The 24,099-nt window shown below is 44.1% G+C and overlaps 1 protein-coding gene across 2 annotated transcripts in view; it reads left to right on the top strand.

Annotated features, from left to right (window-relative positions):
• Positions 1–8,089, top strand: part of LOC138282877 (ly6/PLAUR domain-containing protein 2-like) — a 234,618-nt gene extending 226,529 nt beyond the window's left edge. For both annotated transcript variants that reach the window (XM_069220869.1, XM_069220868.1), the window contains one exon: positions 7,617–8,089. In XM_069220869.1, coding sequence (XP_069076970.1) covers positions 7,617–7,858 — 242 coding nt within the window. In that variant the 3' untranslated portion in view covers positions 7,859–8,089. The remainder of the gene's footprint in view (positions 1–7,616) is intronic.
• The last annotated feature ends 16,010 nt before the right edge of the window (positions 8,090–24,099 follow it).

Here is a 24,099-nt window from a genome sequence, read left to right as displayed (position 1 = left end):
GTAGCAAAGAAATCTTCACCATTGTAAAATATTTCACCTCACCATCTGCCACCTCCAACTTGATCAAACCCTCGCAGGACCTCTCCTCTGCAACAATCTCTCTCAATTCTTCAGGAACAAAATCACTGCCTTTTACTGCAACTTTAGCTGACAACTGGACCTGACAGATTGCACCAAAAGCCATTCAATCTTATCTGTGACATAATCCCCAGAAGAAAACCACCACCATGATGAAGTCCACCCATTCAGGGATCCCATCGGAACCCTGCCCCCACCACATCTACTCTAGAGGACTTTAACCTATAAGCACCATGCCCACACCCATTCTCAATGCCTCCACCCCTTCCATGACTTTTCCAGCAGTTTTGAAACATGCAACTTTCCTTCCATTGCTGAAGAAACCTTCTGCCGACCCTTCAACGTTTGCCAGCTACAGACTGATCTTCCTGCTACCATTCCCGGACAAGATTTTAGAGAAAAATCAACATTTCACTGAATACCTCAACAACCACTAAGTCCTCAACACCACTCAAACTGGTTTCAGACCCAACCACAGCATAGTAACTGCCCTTATTGTCACCATGGATGACATCCACATGACTCTGGACAGAAGAGGCACAGCAGCCTTTATCCTCCAGGATCTGTCCACAGCATTTGACACAGTCTCCGCACCATACATCTTGGACACTTTGGACTCGCAAAACCTCATCTGTGGAGTTCTGCAGGGATCCTCCCTGAGCTCAACCCTTTTCAACATGGACATGATCTCTCTAGCACTATCATCTGCTCTCACAATATCAATGTGCTCTCCTACGCCAATGACACACAACTCATTCTCTCCCTCTTGGACAAGACGCCTAGGACCCAAGTTCAATGCCTTCGTGACTGAAAAACACAGACAGGAAAAAAATAGTGATCTTTGGAAAGAGCACATCACCATGGGATTCCACATCGTGACTAACAGAACTAGGGCCGTCATCCACCACCCATGCCAAGCACCTTGGGATCATCATTGACAGCAAACACAACCTGACTGCCCAAGTCAATGCCATCACTGCTTCCTGTTCAAATACTCTGAAGATCGTGAGGAAGATTTTTTAAATGGCTCCCAATTAGTACAAGAAAACCATCACAAATGCCCTGATCCCAAGCAAGCTGCACTATGTGAAACCCTTTATTGCGGGATCAACAAAAAAACTCACTAGAAGGCTGCAGACCATTCAGAACTTTGTGGCCAAAATCACTCTCAACTTCCCATGCCGCTCAGTGCGCTTTACTCCAACCCTAGTGCACGGGTCCAGATTAACAACGTGCTTTCTACTGCTTTTGCTATCAGACGGGAGTGTGACCGGGTTTCCCCCTGTCCTCCCTCCTTTTTGCATTGGCGATTAAGGCCCTGGCCTGCCTCCTTCACTGCAACACCCAGATGTGGAGGTGGCAGTGGTAGGAAGTACATGAAGATCACATTGCACTTTACACAGAAAGTGTCCTGCTCTTCTTAGTAGATCCTGCAACAAGCAGACCCAGCTGTCTCCAAATTCTCCAGCTCTTTGGGGAAGCCTCAGGTCTCCATGTTAACCTGGCCAAGTCGATCCTAGTGTCCCTGGATCCGGCCTGGGACTGCATGGCGTGGCAGACTTCCATCCCAGTGCGCCCCTTAGTTTCAAATATTTAGAAGTATGGGTAGCGTTTCACCCCGAACTCCCTTGGTCCCTTAATCTTGGACCCTTAACACGGAAAGCTGAGCAATTCCTTTCATTGAACATGATGGGTAGCATAGCTCTTTATGGAATGATGGTGTTGCCAAGGCTCCATTATGTCTTCCAGAATCTCCTAATCCCTTTGCCTCAATGATGGTTCCGAGATATGGATACACTAGTGGCATTGTTCCTCTGGCATAGGTCTATGCCTTGCTAGGCCCTTAGCTATAGTCAGAGCGCCCCATACAGCAAAGGCCTGGGGATGACCAACCTTTACCTCTATTACTAGCTTCTGAGCTACTGGTGATCAATGATTGGCTTAGCGGGGAATGGTCTGACCCCGCCTACCGGCTGGAATTGACATCCCTGGGGTTCTCACGGATTATGGCTATGTTATACGGCTCCCTGGTCCATGTCACAGTTCCTTTGGTGACCAGGGTGGATTTTCCTCGCTTGGAGGGCTGTACTCTGACATACCAAATGGGACAACAAATTCACGCTTCAAACCCCTTTATGGCACGGTAAATGGCTGTGTGAAGTGTCTACATTGGAAGGGCTTAGGAAATAGGACCTTATTGGCATAATGCAAATTGATGATGTGTGGACTGGGACCCACATATACTCCTTCCTACACGACACCTATCCCCTATAGACCACCCCACAGTTCCATAGATACTTGAAGTACATCACACTCTTTACACTCACATGTTATGTGACATCTCTCCTCCTAAATGTAGTCCTTTTGAGGCCAAACTCCTCATGGGTGCCCTGGGCAGTGGAGGCTCTTCCCTGATTTGTCATACCTTTATCGCCCCCAGTACATTGGATCATCTTATGACCCGTTGGGAAGGGTGGTTGGGTCCCCTTGATTACAACAACTGGCAATGCGCAGCAATGGCACATTTGAATTATAACGATTTTGGCCAGGCCTGATTCAGACCTACTATCTTTACTGTGCCTACCTCAATCCTGCCAGTCTTTGAGCTGTCCTTCTCTTCGCCCCTACCTGTCCCCGCTATTTGTGTGCTTCAGCCGACTTCTACCATATGATATGGTTGTGCCAGCTGATTTAGAAATACTGGTCTGCTGTGGTGAGATAACTTGCAGATGTGTCCCGATGGGAGGTGCAACTTTTGCCTTTGCTTCTGCTGCTTGGGGTTCTAGAGGGATCTGGTGGTTCGAGAGCTGATTGAGCACTGTAGGGAACTGCTACAATTGTGACAAAGTGTGACATTGCAGTCTGCTGGAAAGCTCCTTCTCCCCCTACGGTGTTGCAGTAGTGGCAGGGTGTAGACTGGTGTGCACAACAAGAGAAGCCCATGTATAAGGCTCGGCGATGCCCTTCAAAGCACAAACATACATGGGGAGGTGGTTGTCCCACTTGGAATAGCCCTACACCTAACAGTAATGCTTGCTTCTGTATTTTTTGTTGAATATTGGTCCTGTGGTGTGTATAAATAAATGTGTTCATAAAAAAACCTCCTCTGCCGTACCACACCATAAGTAACTCTACTGGTTCTCTGTAGGAAATTGGGTTACCGGTTGAGGGGGGTGAAACTCTATTCAGGCAACCACAATTCTTGTCAGGGTGAAGTCACAAGCAAACCCCAAATTAACCTGTGCTGTACTGTCTGGTAGCTTGGCACAAAATCAGTCAGGCTGAACTTAGATGCAGTGCAATGTGTAAAGTATTTATGCAGCACATAGATGGAAATAATGTAAAAACACAACACAAGAAGAATCCCACACCAATTTAGAGAAAATAGAGTAAAATTCAGTAAATAATTAGAGACCAATAAAACAAAACTGCAATCATTAGAAACAGAGATATGCAATTTCAAAGATTTAGGTGAAAATAGTGCTTAAAAGCCCAAGCTCCAATTGTGGTTATCTTGTTTCTCCAGGCACAGTCGGATTTACAAGTTCAGACTGACAGTGATGGAATGCGGGCTGGAAACAGGGACCAAGTTAGGCCCATTGAACAAAGTACCTTAAATCTTGGTAGCCAAGCATTGCCAGGGCCCTTGTTGAGGATGTGTTGTGCAGCAGTGGTACCAATGAGCTGTGGGTGGTGATGCAAGGTCCTGCATTGATTATTCTTCGTGCAGCTGCGGTTCTGATGGAGCCATCAACAAGGCTTGAGATGCAAGGTCCTGCTGTCATTGTCAAGAATGCCATTGATGCCGGCTTGCAATGTGAAGTCCTGCATCATAGATGCTTTGCTCGGCATCAGTTCGGGAAATTGGGGGATGGGATATGAGGTCATGCACCAGGGATGCATCATGCCCTCAATGCTAGCAAATACACATTAATCAGAGACCTGAACTTCCACTTAGAAGACCACGCTGACCCCAGCTCTAGAGCACTCATTGAAGAACTTGACAGCATGGTCCTCACCCAAGCAGTGCTGAAACTTTTCAAACACACCCCCACAGTCACAGATCCGGGTTTAATCCATTGTTATTTTGCTTACCAGGCCACCTCAGTTTAGACCCTGCCATATGCAAATCAGTCGTGACCCTGTTCCCCATGGGAAAAGTCCAGTCCGAACTGCCAGGCCAGGTCCTCCCTGGACCAGAAAGAAGCATCCTGGGACCAGTTTCATGGTATTACCCTTCATCAGCCAGACCCAGCCCACAAGTAGCCTTTAACTTACAGGCCCCAGGTACATGTATTGCCATATACTAGGGACTTATAGGTAAATTAAATGGACTAATCTGGTGTGTACACAATTATACCATGTTTAAGAGGGCAAGCACCATACCACTGTCTAGCTGGAGTAAAGTGCAAAGAATCCTAATGCCAGCAAAAACGGGTTCAGCAAAGGAAGACGAAAAGCTGAGGTGACCTTGCAGAAAGGGTCCGATCCAATAAAAACTTTTTGCGACTGAGCTGTGGAGCTCAGCATTGAGAACATGGACAAAGAAAATGCTGTATCAACAGCACAAATGTAGACTTCTTTAACTGAATGGCTTCGGAGACCAACAACTCTTACAAGAAAAAGAGAATCTGACCTTCCAAAGCTCGGGTGTTAAAGACAAAGGCCTTTTTTGCAACCAAAAAGAACAGGACATCTCTCTTGGTATGTTCTTGGGAGATCATGCTTAAAGAATCCCTAAAGAATGCACTCTCTATTCAGTGGCCATCCAACTTTCATTATGTGTTTCTGCATGTATCTCTGATGCAGAATGACTTTTGAAAGGCTTGTCCTTGTGGAATGGCATTCCTGGGCTGTATCTTTGACCAGCCATGTGAAAACAAATTTGTGAAGCTAAATTTATTTTACAAGCTTAACCCTCATTGAAGTTTCACATGTCACAGATGATTATTTTAAGGACCTTTCTCCCTCCTCCTCACTCTTCGAAGAAAGTGGAGAGATTTAACTTGTTAGATCTCAAAAAGAGCCTCGTCATAAAATCCACAGAACATGGCCTTCTAGAGTAGGTGATAACCTTGTCATAGCATTCAAAGGTCCAGGCAAAGCAGCCAGGACACAAACCATACCCAGATGGTTTTCCTTTTTCTCTGAAGCACTATTATAAGTAGTTGGGGAAGCCTCCATGTGAAGGTCTTCACACTAACTCAACCGGAGGGAAGGCGGCTACTTCACCTCTCTTACAAGGAGTTCCAGATCCATCTATTTCTGAGGCCACTACCAAGTTTTCTTGTCACTAATTTGAAAACCATTATTGTCTTTATTGAGAGGCTCAAGTTCAGTCTGTTTGAAAAAGCAGGTTTCAGACAACAGTGAGAGAGTATGTCGAATGTCACAATTGTGTTCATCAATGATATTCCCAGTTCAACACTATGGTTTGGAACTTCTGAAATGGAATTGGGTAGGATTTTTTGGCTAGGGTTCCTTATACTAACATATTGCACATGTGAGAATAAGAAGGACGTTTTTCATGTGAGGTGCAATTAAGGATGACCACCAACCTCCAGGTTATTATAAACACTGTTCCCAGCCTTAGGCATTAGTTGTGATAGTCTATTGCATTCTGGGTGTTGCAGAATTGTTTGGCTTCCATTGAACAAAATAGTCCAAGATACCTGAATTCAGTGATTTTTTGATGAAAGGTTCAGATCTAGGCATAATGTCCAAATTGCCCTGAGTGAGGTGGACACCAATTGTTGCAAAGGATAGGAATATATTATGGAATGTTTTGATTTACTTTTTGGTAGCTTTGAAGTACCTGGGATAAACGTGGAGCGAGAGGGAAGCACCATTTGAAGGAATGAGAGTGTAGAGAAGGGTGAGTGGTGGTTTAAGAACAGGCAATGAAGGTGTGGAGACCTATTTCTGAATAGAGAAGTGAGGGTAGCAGAGGTGATGAGAGGATATGAAAAGGGTATTGTTGATGGGTACTGTCCTTGTACTAATTCAATGAATCACCAAAACAGTAAGTACACAATTATAGCTTGAGCTATATTTTTGTAGTGACTCATAATTGAGAGCAAATACAACCATGACAAGATCGGTATAACCAAAAAATATACTTCATATTGACACACAGAGGGGGTCATTTTGACCCTGGTGGTCCGAGACCGCCAGGGCTAAAATGACGGAAGCACCGCCAACAGGCTGGCGGTGCTTCCAGGCGGATTACGACCGCGGCGGAAGCGCTGCGGTCGCACCGCCGGGGCCGGCGGTATTCTGCCACTTTTGCCCCGGCGGTGATAATCCGCCAGGGCAGCGCTGCTTGCAGCGCTGCCCAGGGGATTACGAGTCCCCGACCGCCAGCCTTTTTCTGGCGGTTTGCACCGCCAGGAAAAGGCTGGCGGAACGGGGAGTCGTGGGGCCCCTGGGGCCCCCTGCACTGCCCATGCCACTGGCATGGGCAGTGCAGGGGCCCCCTGACAGGGCCCCATGCAGCTTTTCACTGTCTGCTATGCAGACAGTGAAAAGTGCGACAGGTGCAACTGCACCCGTCGCACGGCCACAACACCGTCGGCTCCATTTGGAGCCGGCTCCTAAGTTGCGGCCGTGATCCCCGCTGGGCCGGCGGGCGGAAACCAGGTTTCCGCCCGGCAGCCCAGCTCGGATCTCCAAATGGCCGTGGTGGGGGTGCGGCCGCATTGGCGGCCGGACGGCGGTCAGATCTTGCCCGGCGGCTGATGCCGCCCGCCAAGGTCGTAATGACCCCCAGAATATCTAATACATTGGGCTCCAACCTTTTCTTTGGTAAGAGTTACCTATGTTGAATGTTAATCTTCTAAAGCTACTAATATTATTAGTGTTGTATTAGTGACCACATAAGAGAAGATTACATTGTTGGCCATGCTGTTCAAGACTATCAGCAATGATCACCTCAGTGCGTCAGGCAGAGTTACCAGCAGTAATGTAATAAATGCTTTATCAATTTGCAATGCTTCTACATGGGCAATACATAATACCCATAGTGTAATGCCCGCAGCACTAAGGTAATACATCTCCGTAGAGCTGCATGACTTCTCACTCAAATATTAACTTTCAGTATAAAGTATGTGGATTTGTAAAGTGCATGTGCAACCTAAAGGATATATTGGTGCTAAAATAACATGTTTGATACCCAACTCAATGGTTGGAATGGTTAAATTGGAAACTGAAGTGGAAATTCAACCACTTTTTCTCCAAACATCAGCTTATAAGTTCTGAAAATATGTACATTTTCATCTCTAATACATATATATATATATATAGACACACACACACACACACACACACACATACACATATATAATATTAATTAATTAGTTGGAGAAGCCTGATCAAATATCTCAACCTATTGTTACTTATCATAGTTCTTTACTGCCTTTTTCAGCCATTTAAGTTCATAATGTTAATGGACTAACTGACAGACAAACAAGTATGAAACCTCTGTTGCAACCAGTCAGAAGTGTTAATGGATTAATCTTTCTTTTTTCATCTGCTTCCAGGCTTTCCATTCCAGGGCGATGAGTCGATTACTCGAAGTTGTGCTGTCAAGTGTGATCAAAGTAATCTAGATGAGATCGGACTTGAACACCCTGTTCTATGCTGTTCCACGGACTTGTGTAACTGCAGGGGAGTCGATGGCTCTTCCTGTGGCAGTAGAAGCCCAACAACTGGCAGAAGCGCCAGCTACGCATTACTCACAGCGGCTCTGGTCTACCTGGCTTTTTGTAAAACTCAACTATGATTTGAAAAAAAAGATGTGCCATGGTGAACATGTCCACTCTGTCCAGCACTAACCAGTTCTGATTAATGGAGAAGCCTACAGTTTAGGAGAAAAAAGACCTGGTTATGCCCATGGAGTGAGAGGGGAAAAAGGGATATATTATGCTTTAATACTAAAGGCCAGGTCAATGCCACTGCTGTATCTTTGAAAAGAAAAATAATAAAGGGAACACTTCCATTATTTTACTATAAAGCACAGTTATTCTATCTCCTCAAGACGTAGACATTGCCACAATTCTAACTTTGACTATCTTGATTAAGTGACATTGGAGTTATTGACACCGTCACCGCACAACAGAACAGTCCACTTCTTTTAGGACTTCAGGGGTTGGACTAGGTTCAAGCACTGATTGTTTTTTTTCTCAAAAATTTGAAACACACCTTTGTGATGAGTGCTGCTAACAAATTATGATATTTTAGCACCTACCTTCTTTCATGCACCTTCACACATGTAACATCAGAGCTGTATCCAGAAACGCTTTTAGGTTCCATTATACCACCACTCATCGCCAATGTAGAGTTAAAAGGCACAGGGGCAGTCAGACAAGCAGTGATTACAATATATTTTAGTTAACCATTCCATTATCATATAACTTTATGTTGATGCGGCCAATTGAGCACTGATCTGACTAGTGGAGATCTTCACTTCTGCCTCCTATTCCCTTCCTCATCATGACCAGGTCCTCCATTTGCTTTCTTTCTGTGGACCGCCCACAGGTTATGACAACCTGTTTTGGAGAGTATATTAAAGCAACTCAATCCCGGATATTGATAGGTTCTGGTCTCCTATATCATCTGTAAATTTCCAAGTACCACAGCAGCATCAGTTCTGAAGTTATGTTATGTTATTCAGATTTGTAGAGCCCACCATCCCAGGAGGGTATTCCGGTGCTGATCAGGTGAGTCCAAGCACACCTAGGACCTACTGGGACTACTTGAATAGGCAATTCTTCATGTCCTTGCGGAATTCAAGAAGTGAGGAGGAGTTTCTGTAGAGTAGTACATGACAGGGGTACTGACAGGGTTATTTAGAATACTCTAAATAATAAAATAATAATAATAATAATGCTACTACTAATAATAATATATTATGCTGCTATGTTGGTTTTCTATAGCCAACATCTGCCAACTACTTGACCCGCTAGCTCTTTTTATTGAAGGTTTGCCAATTAGCAGTACCATCCATAGCAAGTGTTATTACTGGCATCATGGGGCATTAAACATAACATAATGATGAATAATGAGAAGACACGTGAAAGTGAATCATGTCACTTCAGTATATATCATTAAAAAAGTCACTGTGACAACTTTTTGATAAATAAAAAATAGCAGAAAGTCACTAGGGTTAACTAAGGTTAAGGTGAAGTTAGGCTCTCAGGGCTTGCTGGGCAGGCCACCAAGCATTGGGGTTAAACAAAACAAAGTGACCTACCTTAAGATTTTGGTATCCGTGCGGCACAGGTAGGGTATTGTTCAGTAAAGATGGTGGGAGTTCTTTTGGTGGGACTGCATGCACTATGGCAGTCAGTCTTCAATACCATGTTGGTGTGATGGGATGATCCAAGTGTTTTTTCCAAAGACAAACTCCCTAAGTTGGGATTTGTGTTGGAGAAACAAAACAGTGTCCATGAAGTGCTGAAAGTTTTCTACCAGCACCTCATGGGCATAATTTGTTTTTTCACGGTCCAGGACTGCATTTCATGCTTTCAGCTGTGGGCAAGAAAAGACAGTGTCAGAACCGTCTCGCTTTTTAGGGCGGCCCTTCTACTCCATTGAGTCAGCAGTCTATGGGTATAGTGTATCAGCCTTTCGAACCTATGGGCTACCTGCCGAGTAACTATATATACTACCCTGTGCCCAAAGTGTCACACACAAAGTAAAACCCAACCTAGGCTATCATAGGAGTGGCCCGTTAAATGATGTTAACTGCAATTACTACTGTTACTGTACATATCAGAATTGAGAGTTTGCGACAAACAGTACAATACACAATTTAACCTTGATAAATGTTGGCAGGCCAAACCTGCCGCCATTTAGCGTAAGAAAATGGCCAATTAATCCTGGGACATTCGGACTTTGGTCCAAAAGTCCCAACATCAGCATCTTCTGTCCCATGTTTGCAGGTAAAGCAAAGAATAGGTGATGGTTGGACGCAATAATTAGCGCGTTGAACACTGGACCCCTTAGTAATGTGGGCCCCAGTGTGGCATGGTTCATCACTGAGAGGGCCTCTTGGGACTGGTTAGCCAGTATGCTACCAGCAATTGCTCATCACTGTCCAAGCAATGTAGCACTGGGGAGGAGCATCCTTTACTGTGGTCACCCGATGGGTACTGCTGCTGTGTGTGTTGCCAAGTGCTGGCAAGGTTCAACAATGTCGAACAACGTGATATGCATACTACACCGTTATAAATTTAAGCCGTGTAGATCAATGGTTCTTAACCTGTGGTCCGGGGACCCCTCGGGGTCCATGCGGCCTACATAGAGGGTGAAGTCTGTGACTGTTTTACAAAAGTAAATAATACTACAACTCATTTATCAAAATTAATAATGTATATGCAAATAACGAAGCAAAACTAAAGATTAGAATTTTTTTCCATACTTGATTGTGAATGAAATACAAATTATTTCAATATTTGAACATTTGTTTGATGTATACTTGTTTGTGTATTTTCGTGTGTTGTTTTGAGGTTCATATCAGATACATTACTAAGAGCGGGGGGTTGCAGATTCCAATAATGATTCAGTGGGGGTCCACAAAAGTCAAAAGGTTAAGAACCACTGTTGTAGATAATTAATTAGATATTCATTGGTGCGAACCTCCAAGCACATATGGCTGAACAAATCGAAGATGATACACATATACAAGTTTTTGAATTAATAGGCTCATAGACATTCACTGGTATTGCAAATGCAGTTCGCTAATAGTGGTCCTTACTATGGAGAGGGACTGGTCCAGTGCCTGTCATATCTACATCACTTTTTTAATGGTTTGTATTGATCTTTTATTTAAAAAAAAAAAAGCATATGAAGATAATCACTACTTTTGAGCAAACGTATTAGGTTTGTGTGATTACCTGCTGCCACAGAGTGAGGAACACAGCATTTCCAAGAGTCTCTGGCGCATGCAACTTCAGGGCGCTGGGCACATATAGTGGGTGAGGAGGTGCCCTAAATATGTTTATTGATAGGAATGCACCAATCTCTTTCAATCATATTTGCCATTTTCATTTACCATCGACTGTGCATCTTGACATGCACTGTTTACTGTGTGCACGTCTACATTAACCATTACAGTGTGCACATTTACAGTGGCTTTTCACTGTTTGCACATTTCCGTTTGCCATTTACTTTGCAATCAGTTACATTCACCACATACTCTACACATAATTACTCGCCAATTGCCATGCGCATATTTATTTTTTGCCCTCGCCATTCATACATTTACATTCACCATTTACTGTGCACACCTTTCCATTAGCCATTTAGTGTGTTCACATTTACCATTCACTGCAAGCAAATTCACCATTCACTGTGGGCAGTTACATTCGCCTTTTACTGTATGTACATTTACATTCAGCATTTATTGTGTTGCACCCTTAGATTAACTATTACCTGAGTGCACATTTAGACTTACTATTTATTTCACACACACATGAATTTTCCATTCACCATGTGTACATTTATGTTTAATATCTGCAATGCATACATTTAAATTCACTATTTGATGTGTGCACATTTCCATTCGCCATTCACACATTTCCGTTCTCCACTCACATTAGCCTTTTGCTATGCACACATTTATCATTAACTCTGCACACATTTACATTTGCCATTAACACATTTACATTCACCATTTGTTGGGTGTACATTTACCATCTGCCCGCTGCACATTTACAGTCATAATTTAATGTTCACACATTAACATTAGCCATTTACTGTGTGCACATTTCATTCACCATTAACTGTGTGCACATTTGCATTTGTCACTTAGGGGGTCATTCTGACCCTGGCGGCCGGTGACCGCCAGGGTCACCGACCACGGGAGCACCGCCAACAGGCTGGCGGTGCTCCCGAGGGCACTCTGACCGCGGCGGTTCAGCCGCGGCCAGAAAGGGTAAACCGGCGGTCTCCCGCCGGTTTACCACTGCCCTTGTGAATCCTACATGGCTGCGGAGCGCACTCCGCAGCCATGGGGATTCTGACACCCCCTACCGCCATCCTGTTCCTGGCGGGTCTCCCGCCAGGAACAGGATGGCGGTAGGGGGTGCCGCGGGGCCCTGCAGGGCATGGGCACGGGCATGGGCACTGCAGGGGCCCCCGTAAGAGGGCCCCGCAAAGTATTTCAGTGTCTGCTAAGCAGACACTGAAATACGCGACGGGTGCAACTGCACCCGTCGCACCCCTGCAACTACGCCGGCTCAATTCTGAGCCGGCGTCCTCGTTGCAGGGGCATTTCCTCTGGGCCGGCGGGCGCTCTCCAAAAGAGCGCCCGCCGGCCCTGAAGAAATGTCTGAATAGCCGCGGCGGTCTTTTGTCCGCGGTGCGGTCATTCAGCGGCGGTACCTTGGCGGACGGCCTCCGCCGTCCGCCAAGGTCAAAATGACCCCCTTAATGCGCACACCTTTACATTAGCCATTTACTGTATGAACATCTACATTTGCCATGCACATCATTTACTGTGCACGCATTTACATTTATCAATTACCATGAACAGATTTACATTCACAATTGAATGTTGCATATTTACGCCATCACTTACTGAGTGCACATTTACATTCACCATTTGCCATACATACATTTACATTTGCCATTTACTGTGCGTGTATATATATATATATATATATATATATATATATATATATATATATATAAAAAATTCCACTTAAAAAACCAAAGGTTACAGGGACATTATAGTTAGGCTCACATAATAAATTAACAGAACCATAAAAATTCACCTGTTTTAGTTAGTTATTTCAAGTAACTCGCGCCCCACGGTAACTATAACTCGTGGCCCCGCATGCACAGTTTTGTTTTTTTATAAATAATTTTACAGCAAATGTTACAGTGATATTATCAATGATGTTATAAAAGATGTCATGAGTGCTGTAATATATGGCGTATATAGCGGTGCATGGTGAGTTACAGTTACTTGAAATAACTAACTATACAGGTGAATTTCTATGGTTTTGTACATTTGAAATGCGAGTCTAACTATAAAGTGTTTTAATATTATTTCCTAACTATAACGCCCCTGTAACCATTGTTTTTTCAGTGAAGTTCTATGTTTTTTTTTTAGCATAAAGTAATTTTATTACTATACATTAATCAAATCACCACCACAGAAAGATCTTTGGCCTTGCACGGCATGAGCTGGCCACAGGGCCTGGCCATGGGCTGGCCCTGTGGCCAACGACCTATAACCACTCAACCCCGTGCCACTTAAAATGAGAAATGTTCTCACAAATTGAAAAAAAATGTATTTGACAAGTTAAAAGAGTGATATCACCTTTCTTTATGTAACTTAAATATTTGACGTTGAAAAGAGTTTAAAGCTGAGAAAAGGCACATGACACACCTAGACTGAAACCCTCAACCTTCTATATGAAGGTCTGAGACGTTAACCACTAGGCCACAGGTGACTCCTTAGTACGCAGTTTCCAGACATCTCTATGTCCTTCAATCCAAAGGTGGTGATGGGAAAAAGTTGTAAATGATCCATCACTATGAATTCTCTGTTCTGCATCAAAATGTAACTAGAACATTCTAACTAAACATCTTGCTGGTGTGATGCTTTTGAGTCATTGTTTGGAGAGGCAATTGCACTAAAATCTCTCTTCTATCCCAATATAGGATGAGTGAGAAAGTGACAGGACCACGGGGCCTCCTGCGGCATTGCTCCCGCAAACAGAAAGCTGCTTTAAATAGTATCTCCCTGCTTGTGAGAGCAATGTTTTCATCTCTTTCCCCGCCCATATGACAGCATGCAGGAAAGGAGATGAAAACTCCACATTCAGCAAGTGGGAGCTGTTTTACAGCTCGAACTTGCTGAAAGAGAAGTTATGTTTGCTCCAGCCAAGCAAAAGCAAACTGCTACCTCAGGAGGATGGGCACCTTGGGAGGTAGCAGGAGCTAGCCCTGGAGGATGGCAGTCCCAAGGGCCATGTATGGCTTTAAGAGGGGGGCTGCGCAGCCCACCTCCATCTTTTGAAGAATGCCCTGAAGAGGTGGTGGTCCCTGGGGATGGGAAATCATGACGGACCTCCTTCTAATTTCATTTAGTATCTCTGGTGAGGTGGCACTCACCGAGGCCCACAGGGATCCGCAGGACCCACCGGATATTATTCCTATATTACCTTGCCCTGAGGAGGTGTCCCTGGGGTGCACAGTAATAAGAGATATTCTGGGGGAGGCTGCAGTCCCTGGGGCCTGATGGAGTCCACTGGACCCCTTCTATTATTTTTTTAAGTAATAGTCCAGGGGAGGTGGCATCCCCAGGGAGGTCCGCTGGACCTCCCCATATTGTTATTATATTATCTTGCCCGAGGAGGTCGTGGTCCTTGGGGTACTGCATAGTATTAGGAGATAGTCCTGGGGAGCTAGTGGTCCCCAGGTGGGGAGGGGAGGCCACTGAACCCCCTATTATTTTAATATTATCTTGCCCTGGGGAGGTGGTGGTCCCTGGGAGGATGGTGTGAGGGGGCGTGCGGGCCCCTGCATAGTATTTGTAAATAGTCCTGGGGAGCTGGCAGTCCCCCAGGCAGCCTGCAATACCCCCATATTTATTTTATATTATCTTGCCCCAGGGAGGTGATGATCGCTAGGGCATGTGGTCCCTGGGAGGTGAGTTGGGGGGCATGTGGGCCCTTGCACAGTATTAGTAAATAGTCCTGGGGAGCTGGCAGCCCCCCAGGCAGCCTTCAATACCCCCTATTTATTTTATATTATCTTGCCCCAGGGAGGTGATGATCCCTAGGGCATGTGTGTGGCGCGCTGCCCCCTGCATACTTAATTAGGATAGCCCAAGGGTGGTGGTCCCCATGGCTCCTGGAAGCCCAAGGGGGGGGCCTTACAAAGAAACACCAGAGCAGAGACTTCATTTTTTTTTTCAAATCACGATGAAATTTGTGGATCTGCTGCAATTTTCGCAGTGATTTAAAAATATATATATATACTTTTAAGGCTTGTGTTGGTCCCAGAGGGACCTCTGACCAAGGCTAGGGACTCAGGGTAAACGTACCCTGCCCCCTTTTCTTTTTTTAATGCCAGTTTTTGATACTCTGCTGAAGCTGAGTCTCAAAATGGCTGCAAACACTTCCTGATTGAAGTGTTAGCAGCCAATCAGATCTCTGCACATGATTGGGAGTATTTGTGAAGCCTTCATGTCTCTAGATATACAAATTTGGTTTTCTTTTAATATTTCAAAAACTCTTGAATGGATTTACACCAAATAACAAAAAGCACTCTTTCTGGACCAAGAGCTACCGTCCTGCCATATCTGTTGTAATTTCACCCAACAGTTGGGTCGGTAGTCGTGTTTAAAATCTCTGTGGGAACTAAAATGGGAAATGCACTTTTTTGACCCCACCTTTTTCTCAACCCATGCTTGACGGATCACCCTGAAAATTCCCATACGCAACAAGATTCTTGGGCACACTTTTGTGTGAAAAATTTCATGAAGATTTGTCCAACGATGCCAAAAATACAGGTAAGTCAAAAAATGCTTTTTCATTAGAAACTAGGTCCTAACTATAACTACTTATTGGCGACCACCTGTAGGTATATACACATACATACACACAGACTCACCAGTTAGTGTTTGCATAGTTACATTTGCCGTTCACTGAGTACACATTTACATTCACCACTTCCTGTGCACACCTTTTCCTTCACCATTTACTGTGCACACATTTACATTCACTATGTAGTGGGTGAAATTTAAATTCACTTATACATACTTACATTCACACATATACATTCGCCGTTCGCTGTGTGATAATTTACAGTGTCCACTTCTGTGTACACATCTACTTTTGCCATTTACTGTGCACTCATTTACATTTGTCATTTACTGTGAGCACACTTACACTCACTACGTCTGCATATTTGAGTTTGCCATTCACTGTGCGCACATTTCCATTCACCATACACCATGACCAAAATTACATTCACCATTCACTGCCTGCATCTTTACAGCCACCACGCCATTTGCTGTGTGTATATTTCCATTTGCACACCCTGCTCATATACATTCTGTTTGCTGTGCACATATTTACATTCGCCATGTGCATATTTACAGGCGCCATTTACACTGCATGCCTTTACAGTCACTATTCACTGTTCGCATAGTTACATTTGACATTTACTGTGCCAATAACATTCGCCAATCCCCGTACGCACATTTACATTTGCCATGTGCACATTTAAAATTTACAGACGCTGTTTACTGAGCGCGCCTTGACAGTTGCCATCTACTGCGCGCAAATGCACATTCTCCGTTTAATGCGCACCTTCACAGTCACCATTTGCACTTTACTTTCGTCATTTCCTGCGTGTACATTGCAAGTTGAATGACAGCTCAAGGGGACATTGGGAACAGGACGAGCAGGCAAGCCTTCCGGTCCGTCCGGCGACCCCTCCAGCTCATAGACTCGTTTAGCAGACCTTAGAAACAGTTCATCTGCATGAGTTCCCTTCTCAGCATCACTCAGCAGTCACTCTGCTAAGCTATTAACTTATCTTTTTAAACTGCGATCCTTCATCAGGACGCATAAAAGTAACAGTGTCCAAAATCTTGTTCATCTTCAATCGATTTGAATGTGACAATGTCACAACTGGCCAAGTGCTAAAGAAATTCCAGAATTTAAAGCGGATATATACATTTTTTGTATTATTGTGTGGGTGGCTTAATGTGATTGCCATCCTGCAGAAATATTTTACCTGTATTTACTCTGTATATCTGCAAAGAGGAGTCAGTCTTTTGCGACATTCTTTGCAGAGCACACCATACAACTAGTACACGAGAGAGCACAGTACTACATCCTTCAAAATAAACATACAATCGAAAAATGTACACAGTGTTCAAGGTCAGGAACCTCCATTGCATCTTCAAGTATGTTCAAGTTAATAACCGTCTATGACAACTACAGGGTAACATGTCATGTACTCTAATACAAAGACCTGCCACCAAAGGCCCTCGCTCATTAACTCCCCATCAACCCTCAAAGCATAGAATGAGCAATCCTAGCATAAAACTTGAACACAAATAAAACAAGCATTTGCAGTGCAATCGTCTTGCGTTTGCTCGAGTTAGAGCTATTAGCGTTGTAAATTACTGTTAGACCTGACAGCCTTTGGGTGGTCACTTCTAACTTTTTGCCTGCCTCCCTCCACTTTTTGGGTACTGTTTTTGCTGGTTTTAAGACTCTGCACACTTTACCACTGCTAACCAGTGCTAAAGTGCATATGCTCTCTCCCTTTAAACACGATAACATTGGGTCATACCCAAATGGGTTATTTAATTTACTTATAAGTCCCTAGCAAAGTGCAGTATCGGTGCACAGGGCCTGTAGATTAAATGCTGCTAATGGGCCTGCAGCACTGATTGTGCCACCCACTTAAGTAGCTCCTTAACCATGTCTCAGGCCTGCCACTGCAAGGCCTGTCTGTGCAGTTTCACTGCCAATTCGACTTGGCATTTAAAAGTACTTGCTTTTAAAGCACACTCCCCTTTTTCTACATATAAGTCACCCCTAAGGTAGGCCCTAGTTAATCCATAGGGCAGGGTGCTATGTAGGTAAAAGGCAGGACATGTACTTGTGTAGTTTACATGTCCTGGTAGTGTAAAACCCCTGGATTCGTTTTTGCACTGCTGTGAGGCCTGCTCTTTTCATAGGCTAACATTAGGGCGACCCTCATACACTGAGTGGTAGCTACTGATCTGAAAATAGTAGGAAGGTCATAGGTATGGCCAGAATGGTAATACAAAATCCTGCCGACTGGTGAAGTTGGATTTAATATTACTATTTTAGAAATGCCACTTTTAGAAAGTGAGCGTCTGTCTGCACTTAAATCCTTCTGTGTCTTACAATCCATATCTGGCTAGGTTCAGTTGACAGCTCTCTTGTGCATTCACTGAGACAATCCCCAAACACAGGCTGCTCAGCCTCACTTGCATGCATCTGCATTTTGAATGGGTCTTCCTGGGCTGGGAGGGTGGAGGGCGTGACGCTTACATGTCAAAGGACAGTAGCCTGCCCTCACACATAGGACTGCCACACCCCCTATTGGGACCCTGGCAGACAGGATTGAACTGAAAGGGGACCTTGTGCACTTCTAAGCCACTCTTTGAAGCCTCCCCCACTTCAAAGGCACATCTGGGTATTTAAACAGGGCCTCTGCCCCTACCAACTCAGACACTTCCTGGAGAAGAGAATCTGAACCAGAACCAGAACCTGCAACCTGCCAAGAAGAACTTCCTGGCTGCCCAAAGGACTCACCTGACGGCTTCCTGTGAAGGACTGCTGCCTTGCTGTTGCCCTGCTGCCTTGCTGCTCTCTGGCTGTGCTGAGAAGTGAACTCCATGGGCTTGGATAGAGCTTGCCTCCTGCTCCCTGAAGTCTCAGGACCAAAAAGACTTCATCTCTGCAAGAAGGACTCCTCGTGCAGTGAAAATCGACGCACAGCCTGCCAAAAACGACGCACAGCCTGCATCACAGTGAAAACTTCACAGCACGCCGAACCGGAATGACGCAGCCTGTCTTCTCAACAAGAAGATAAGATCAACACAGCATAGCGACCGGAAATTCGACACACGGCCCACTGGATCGATGCACAGCCTAGCTGGAACGACGCAGCCTGACTTCCAGAGCAGAATCGACGAAGCGCTTGCCGTGCGGTAGAAATTTCCACGCAACACCCACCGGATCAACACAGCCCCTGTGACTTTGTCCTGTCAGTGCCGGCAAGCCAGGTACTTTGTGCCTGCAAGAGACATGTATTGCTTTTAATAGACTAATGACACTTGATACCATTTTTTACAGTGATATTTCAAAATATACTTATTGTATTCTTATCGTTTTGACCTGCATCTTATCAGATAGATATTATATATTTTTCTAAACACTGTAGTGTATTTTTGTGGTGTTCTACTGTGTTATTGCATGATATATTGCACAAATGCCTTCTAAGTTAAGCCTGACTGCTTAGTGCCAAGCTACCAGAGGGTGGGCACAGGATAATTTGGATTGTATGTGATTTACTCTGACTAGAGTGAGGGTCCTTGCTTGGACAAGGGGTAACTTGACTGCCAACCAAATACCCTATTTCTAACACATAAATTGAAAATAAAAAGTAAAACAGTTGACATCAGCAAGCAGATTCAAAGTGCTAGGCTACCATGAGCACGAAGGAGAGACACAAAAGTGCTTGTAGTCAAACGTATTGGCAAAGGTGCAATTATCCATGTAACAGGGTTGATGGCCAAGGCAGTAAGAAAACTGCCCCAAGGAGGGACAACCGAATAGTATTTACCAAAGGTAACCCCATGAATGAGTGATAGTGATGGGCATGCGGTGGGTGTGCTTAAGAGCCAGAGCGCTTGCACACTCGTCCTAAAAACCCCTAGGAGTTCAGGGGCTGAAACCATGGACCAGAGTCAGCCCTCAGACTAGGTGAATAACAAATGCCCCTGCAGCTCCTCCTGTGCCCCCCGGCTCCAGTGGGTCTCCTCTGCACAGAACACTGTGCACGGGCGGCAGGCCCCTGACTGGCTCCAGGGTTAGGGGGACCCCTACAGGTACTTTGTGGGGGGGCCCCTTTAAGCTTTGTTACGCCACTGCCTCAGACAGACGTGGAAGCCTCGCCGCACAAGACCCTTTCAATCAGGACTTGCACTGAGCCCGTTACCTTCGTCATGGCAATTGAAGAATGGTAGATCAGGGTTTCTCCAGTTATCCTGGAATTTGAGCGACTTTATATTACCTCCCTCTGGCTCGTTACTCAGAGGTGTCCTAAGTAATATGTCATGTTATTCTAAACCCCCAAATAATCAAACAAATGCACTCAAATGGGTCATCCAGTTTGGAAATGAAATTGCCTACGCCCAGTCCTGCATCAAAAATAATTATTATAAATAGGTATTCTAGAATGTTTGTTTGCTTACTAATGTCAGTTGGGATTTTGAGACCTGGTGTGACATCATTCACCGGAAGGACCCTTTCACAGAAAGCTGGGACCCACCTGTCCAGAGAGAGGCTGTCTAGGGATAGTCAACATAGGAAGCCACAAGACTTAACACTCCAGGAATGACCTGCTTTTTTTTACATCCTTGTGCAGGCACATGTTTGTCCTTCTCAGGAATAGAATGCTTCACCGAGGTCGATAGACCTTTTAACCCAGTGAAGAGTGTGGTGAACCATAAATATCAACAATTTAAAGACCATGACAAATGTGACCACAGAAGGAAAACGCCAATCAGTAAAAGTTCAAAGCTTTATTTCCATAACCACAGAACCAATGTCATGTAAACAGTACACAAAATCAAATTGTAAAAATTTATGAAGACCATTGGCTGGACAAATCTCCGAAACAAACTCAATCTACAGAGCTTCAACACCATTAGGCACTGAAGAAGAATAACACACACTAATAATGTAAGTACCTGAGCATCAGAAACACTTTTTAGATCAGACTGAGAATACAATAATAAAATTAAACAGTGGTGGCTCCTCCATTTGGGCAGAGGAGCGCCCCCCCCAGCCAGCAGCTGCCAAACTTCTACACTACAAAGAGAATAAACTGTGTTTATTCTCTTGGTAGAGTAGAAGTGGCGGGGCCACAAGCCATGACAAACACAGAGGGGTGGTACTCAGCACTCTCCCTCAGTACGCATGTATGTTTGGCCGGCCGTCTCAGGCTGGCCAAATATGCATGCGCACTATGCTCTGTCAATAGGCAGACTCTCCCAGTCTGCCTAGGTGCGTCCTGGCTGCGAGCTCCGACAAATTCAAACGCTGCTGTCATGCTGCCAGCAGCATGACAGCAGCATTCGGATTGGCTGCAGGGCAGGCTGGGAGCCTGTGCCTGTGGCAAAGGAAAGGAAAGAGGAGCTAGGCGGTGGCGGCAGGGCATTCAGGTAAGTTTTGTTTCATTTTTAAAATTACTTTTCTTCCTCCCACCCGCGCCGCCCCGCCCCTCTAGCCCCTACTGAAATTAAATGCACAAAACTATAATCAGAAAGTTTGGACATAGGTTTTCCCTACAGCTATCCACATTAGGACATGCATGTGCAGACTAACACATGGGGACAAAAACAAAACATATACCAAACATAACTAGGAAAATCCTCTATCTCAGGCTAAATTCTTGCTAAGAAAAAATAAAATATGTAAGCGTCAGCATGCTGACTTCTAAAAAAAACAAACAAACAAAAATACATCAAGGTGAAAATAACATTTCAATAGAATAAATAGCAAATAATTCAGTTTTTGTCAGCAAAGCACGTCAGCAAACTCCATTAGAAACAGCATCAGTAAAAAATGCAGAACATGAGACGCCTAGAAATCAGGAAAGGATCTGCAGGACAAGTTAACAGCATAAGATTCAGAAAGGAAGTCTTCACAAACGTACTCAGTCCTTCCCTAATCAGCAATACTTGAAGCAATTCAATTGGTCAGTTCAATTAGTCCACATTACGCAAAAGGGCAATGTCCAATTACAATCTTAGCATAAATCTAAATTGAAACATCCAAACTCTTTCCTAGTACTTGGTGAGAAGACATCTCCCATATCTGTGTTACTCCAATGATATAACAAATTTTGTACATCATTTGTTTCAAATCGCATTCCTTCTCATGGCTCCCACTGTCTTCTCTGTTCTCATGAGAAAAGCTCAGTTGAATAATGGCACTACCTCAATGTGCCAATTCCAGTATGACTACAAAATAAAACCTACACATAATACAATAGATTTCTTTACTCTTCATAAGAAACAACCTATTGGAAAGATCCACATGAGAGAAAACAGTTCAGCATTCAAATAATTTCAAATACAAAACTTCAGGCCTAGTTATGCTAACTCAAAAAATATAATGCATTAGTACCATCATTAATAAAACACACATAATAAGCAAAATTCATAATTTCAGTATTATGAATACATTATCTAAATAAACGAGAGCATTTTACTGATAATTGCAATCTTTAAAGCATCACATTGAATATGACAGAAATGCATTTAATTTATGCACACGTGTAACTCCATACTGATAAATCATTAAACATTATAAATCAAATCATTTCTCTACTAACAGTTATTCCAATAATTGATTATACTTCAATATAGCTTTAATTCATGTTAGCATGTTGTCAGTTCTGGTAGGCACAATGTCCGGCACTTTCTAAATGGGCTCACTTTAAGAATACATATCAGTGCAGATTCTTCTAAGTTAATTTTTATAACATCAATATATATGGTGCACTAAAAGCAGTAGCAAAATTTACTCCAATACAAGCAACCCGTGCCCTGCCTGGCAATGGCATATTAATCCCCCTGGATACAATTGTACATGGAGGTCACTCACTTCCTGTCATCTACTTGCTAAGAAAAAGTCTGTGATTATGTTTTAACACTGTCACCTTACTTCACAAGGCTCATTGTTTAGTTTCAGAAGGTGATCTTCAAACTCCTGAAAGAGGGTCAGGCACAATTTAATATACCTTAAGGCCACAAAAGTCTGGGATTAAGATGAAGCCTAATCTCTGCTGCAGAAGCTATATAATAGGGGTACCCAAGGAAAGACTGGTGAAACCTTGTTGGTGGGCATGAGACTCATGCCACTCAAACTACAAGTGTCCAGCAAGGCACCAATGTGAGCATCAGTAACAAGGTACCATCTCACAACTCTAGCTATCTCAATGATTACACAACAAAGTCAAGTACCAGCCTTTTACTCCAAAGTCCAGTAGATGATTAAACAGTAATTTCAGGTCATAACCATAACTACTCTCGCTAGCATAACACATGTACAACATACTTTTCACTGTAAGAGTTGATTGTACAATAGCTCTAGCTATTATTGACTATCAGTGCACCTTATTGCAATATACAAAAGAGGGCCTGGACTCCTCAGACAGCCATGGAAGCAGGTGTATCAAGTGTCACCAGCAGTCTGCAAGACAGCCCTGGCCTCTGCATAATCAGTAGTGGTACAAACAGTGGTATACCCGCCCTCCAAAATGTAAGGGGGGGATAACTTGCACAGGGAGATATTAATTAGATGTATTCCGACACCACTATGACTAGCGCATGGGGGGATGGGATAGGGAATTGGAACTGCTCTGCAACATTTTGAGAAAATGTCAGCACAGTGAGAGGCCACCCTTCCTCTTCCACAGCCCTGTCTCTCCCAGTCAGCATCCCAAATAAGTGCTAAGCCTCCTAGATGACAACGTGGTAAAGCAATGTCGACAATCAAAAATTTCAAAGCATCTATGAATTAGATTAACTTCTGGATGTGACTATAAAGTATGGCACAAACCAAGGATATAAACAAACTTAGCTAGATGCACAGCACATGCAGCAATTTGTACAAAGCAAGAAAGATACTACATGTCTTCTGACTGAAAGATCAGTGGTCTGTTTTCAGAGAAAGGGGAGGGGCTTTCTTGTGGGTCTCCTCCACTCCCTATGTTGCCTGACATAGCCTTCAAATCTTTAAAGGTATTGAGGCTGTTTCACAGCAACTTTATCCTTTGTACAGCAGTTATGGGGATGCAGACTGTGGTCTGGCCATTGCATACTGTGCCATCACAGCACACTTTGTCATCATTTTTACTTCGTAAGAGACTGTATTGTGGATGGTCTAGGGGTGAGTGGGCTACCTTAGAGCACACTAACCTGGATAGCCCCGTCCTTGGGCCTCACACAAGGAATGTCAAGCCCCACTGTACTGACCTTCCCTAGTAATACTTAACCTCTAGCAGCCAACCTGACTCCAAGCAGTCTAGCTGAGACTACCCAGTTAATCTACATATCACTCAGTGAGATGTGACAGGTCAGGGCACCATGCAAAAACACATTGTTGCCTTTTGCCTCACTAACTTCAAGAGATGATTATAGCAACTGAGCCAAGTGCTGGGAATCCAGGATTTCTGAAGGGGGATCAAAGTCCTCAGTCTAAAGTCTAGCACACCCACAGAGCA

Source organism: Pleurodeles waltl, chromosome 2_2 (assembly GCF_031143425.1).
Source record: "Pleurodeles waltl isolate 20211129_DDA chromosome 2_2, aPleWal1.hap1.20221129, whole genome shotgun sequence".
Classification (NCBI taxonomy): domain Eukaryota; kingdom Metazoa; phylum Chordata; class Amphibia; order Caudata; family Salamandridae; genus Pleurodeles; species Pleurodeles waltl.
The sequence above is the reverse complement of the archived record's forward strand: the minus strand, read 5'-3'. Positions and strand labels throughout refer to the sequence as shown.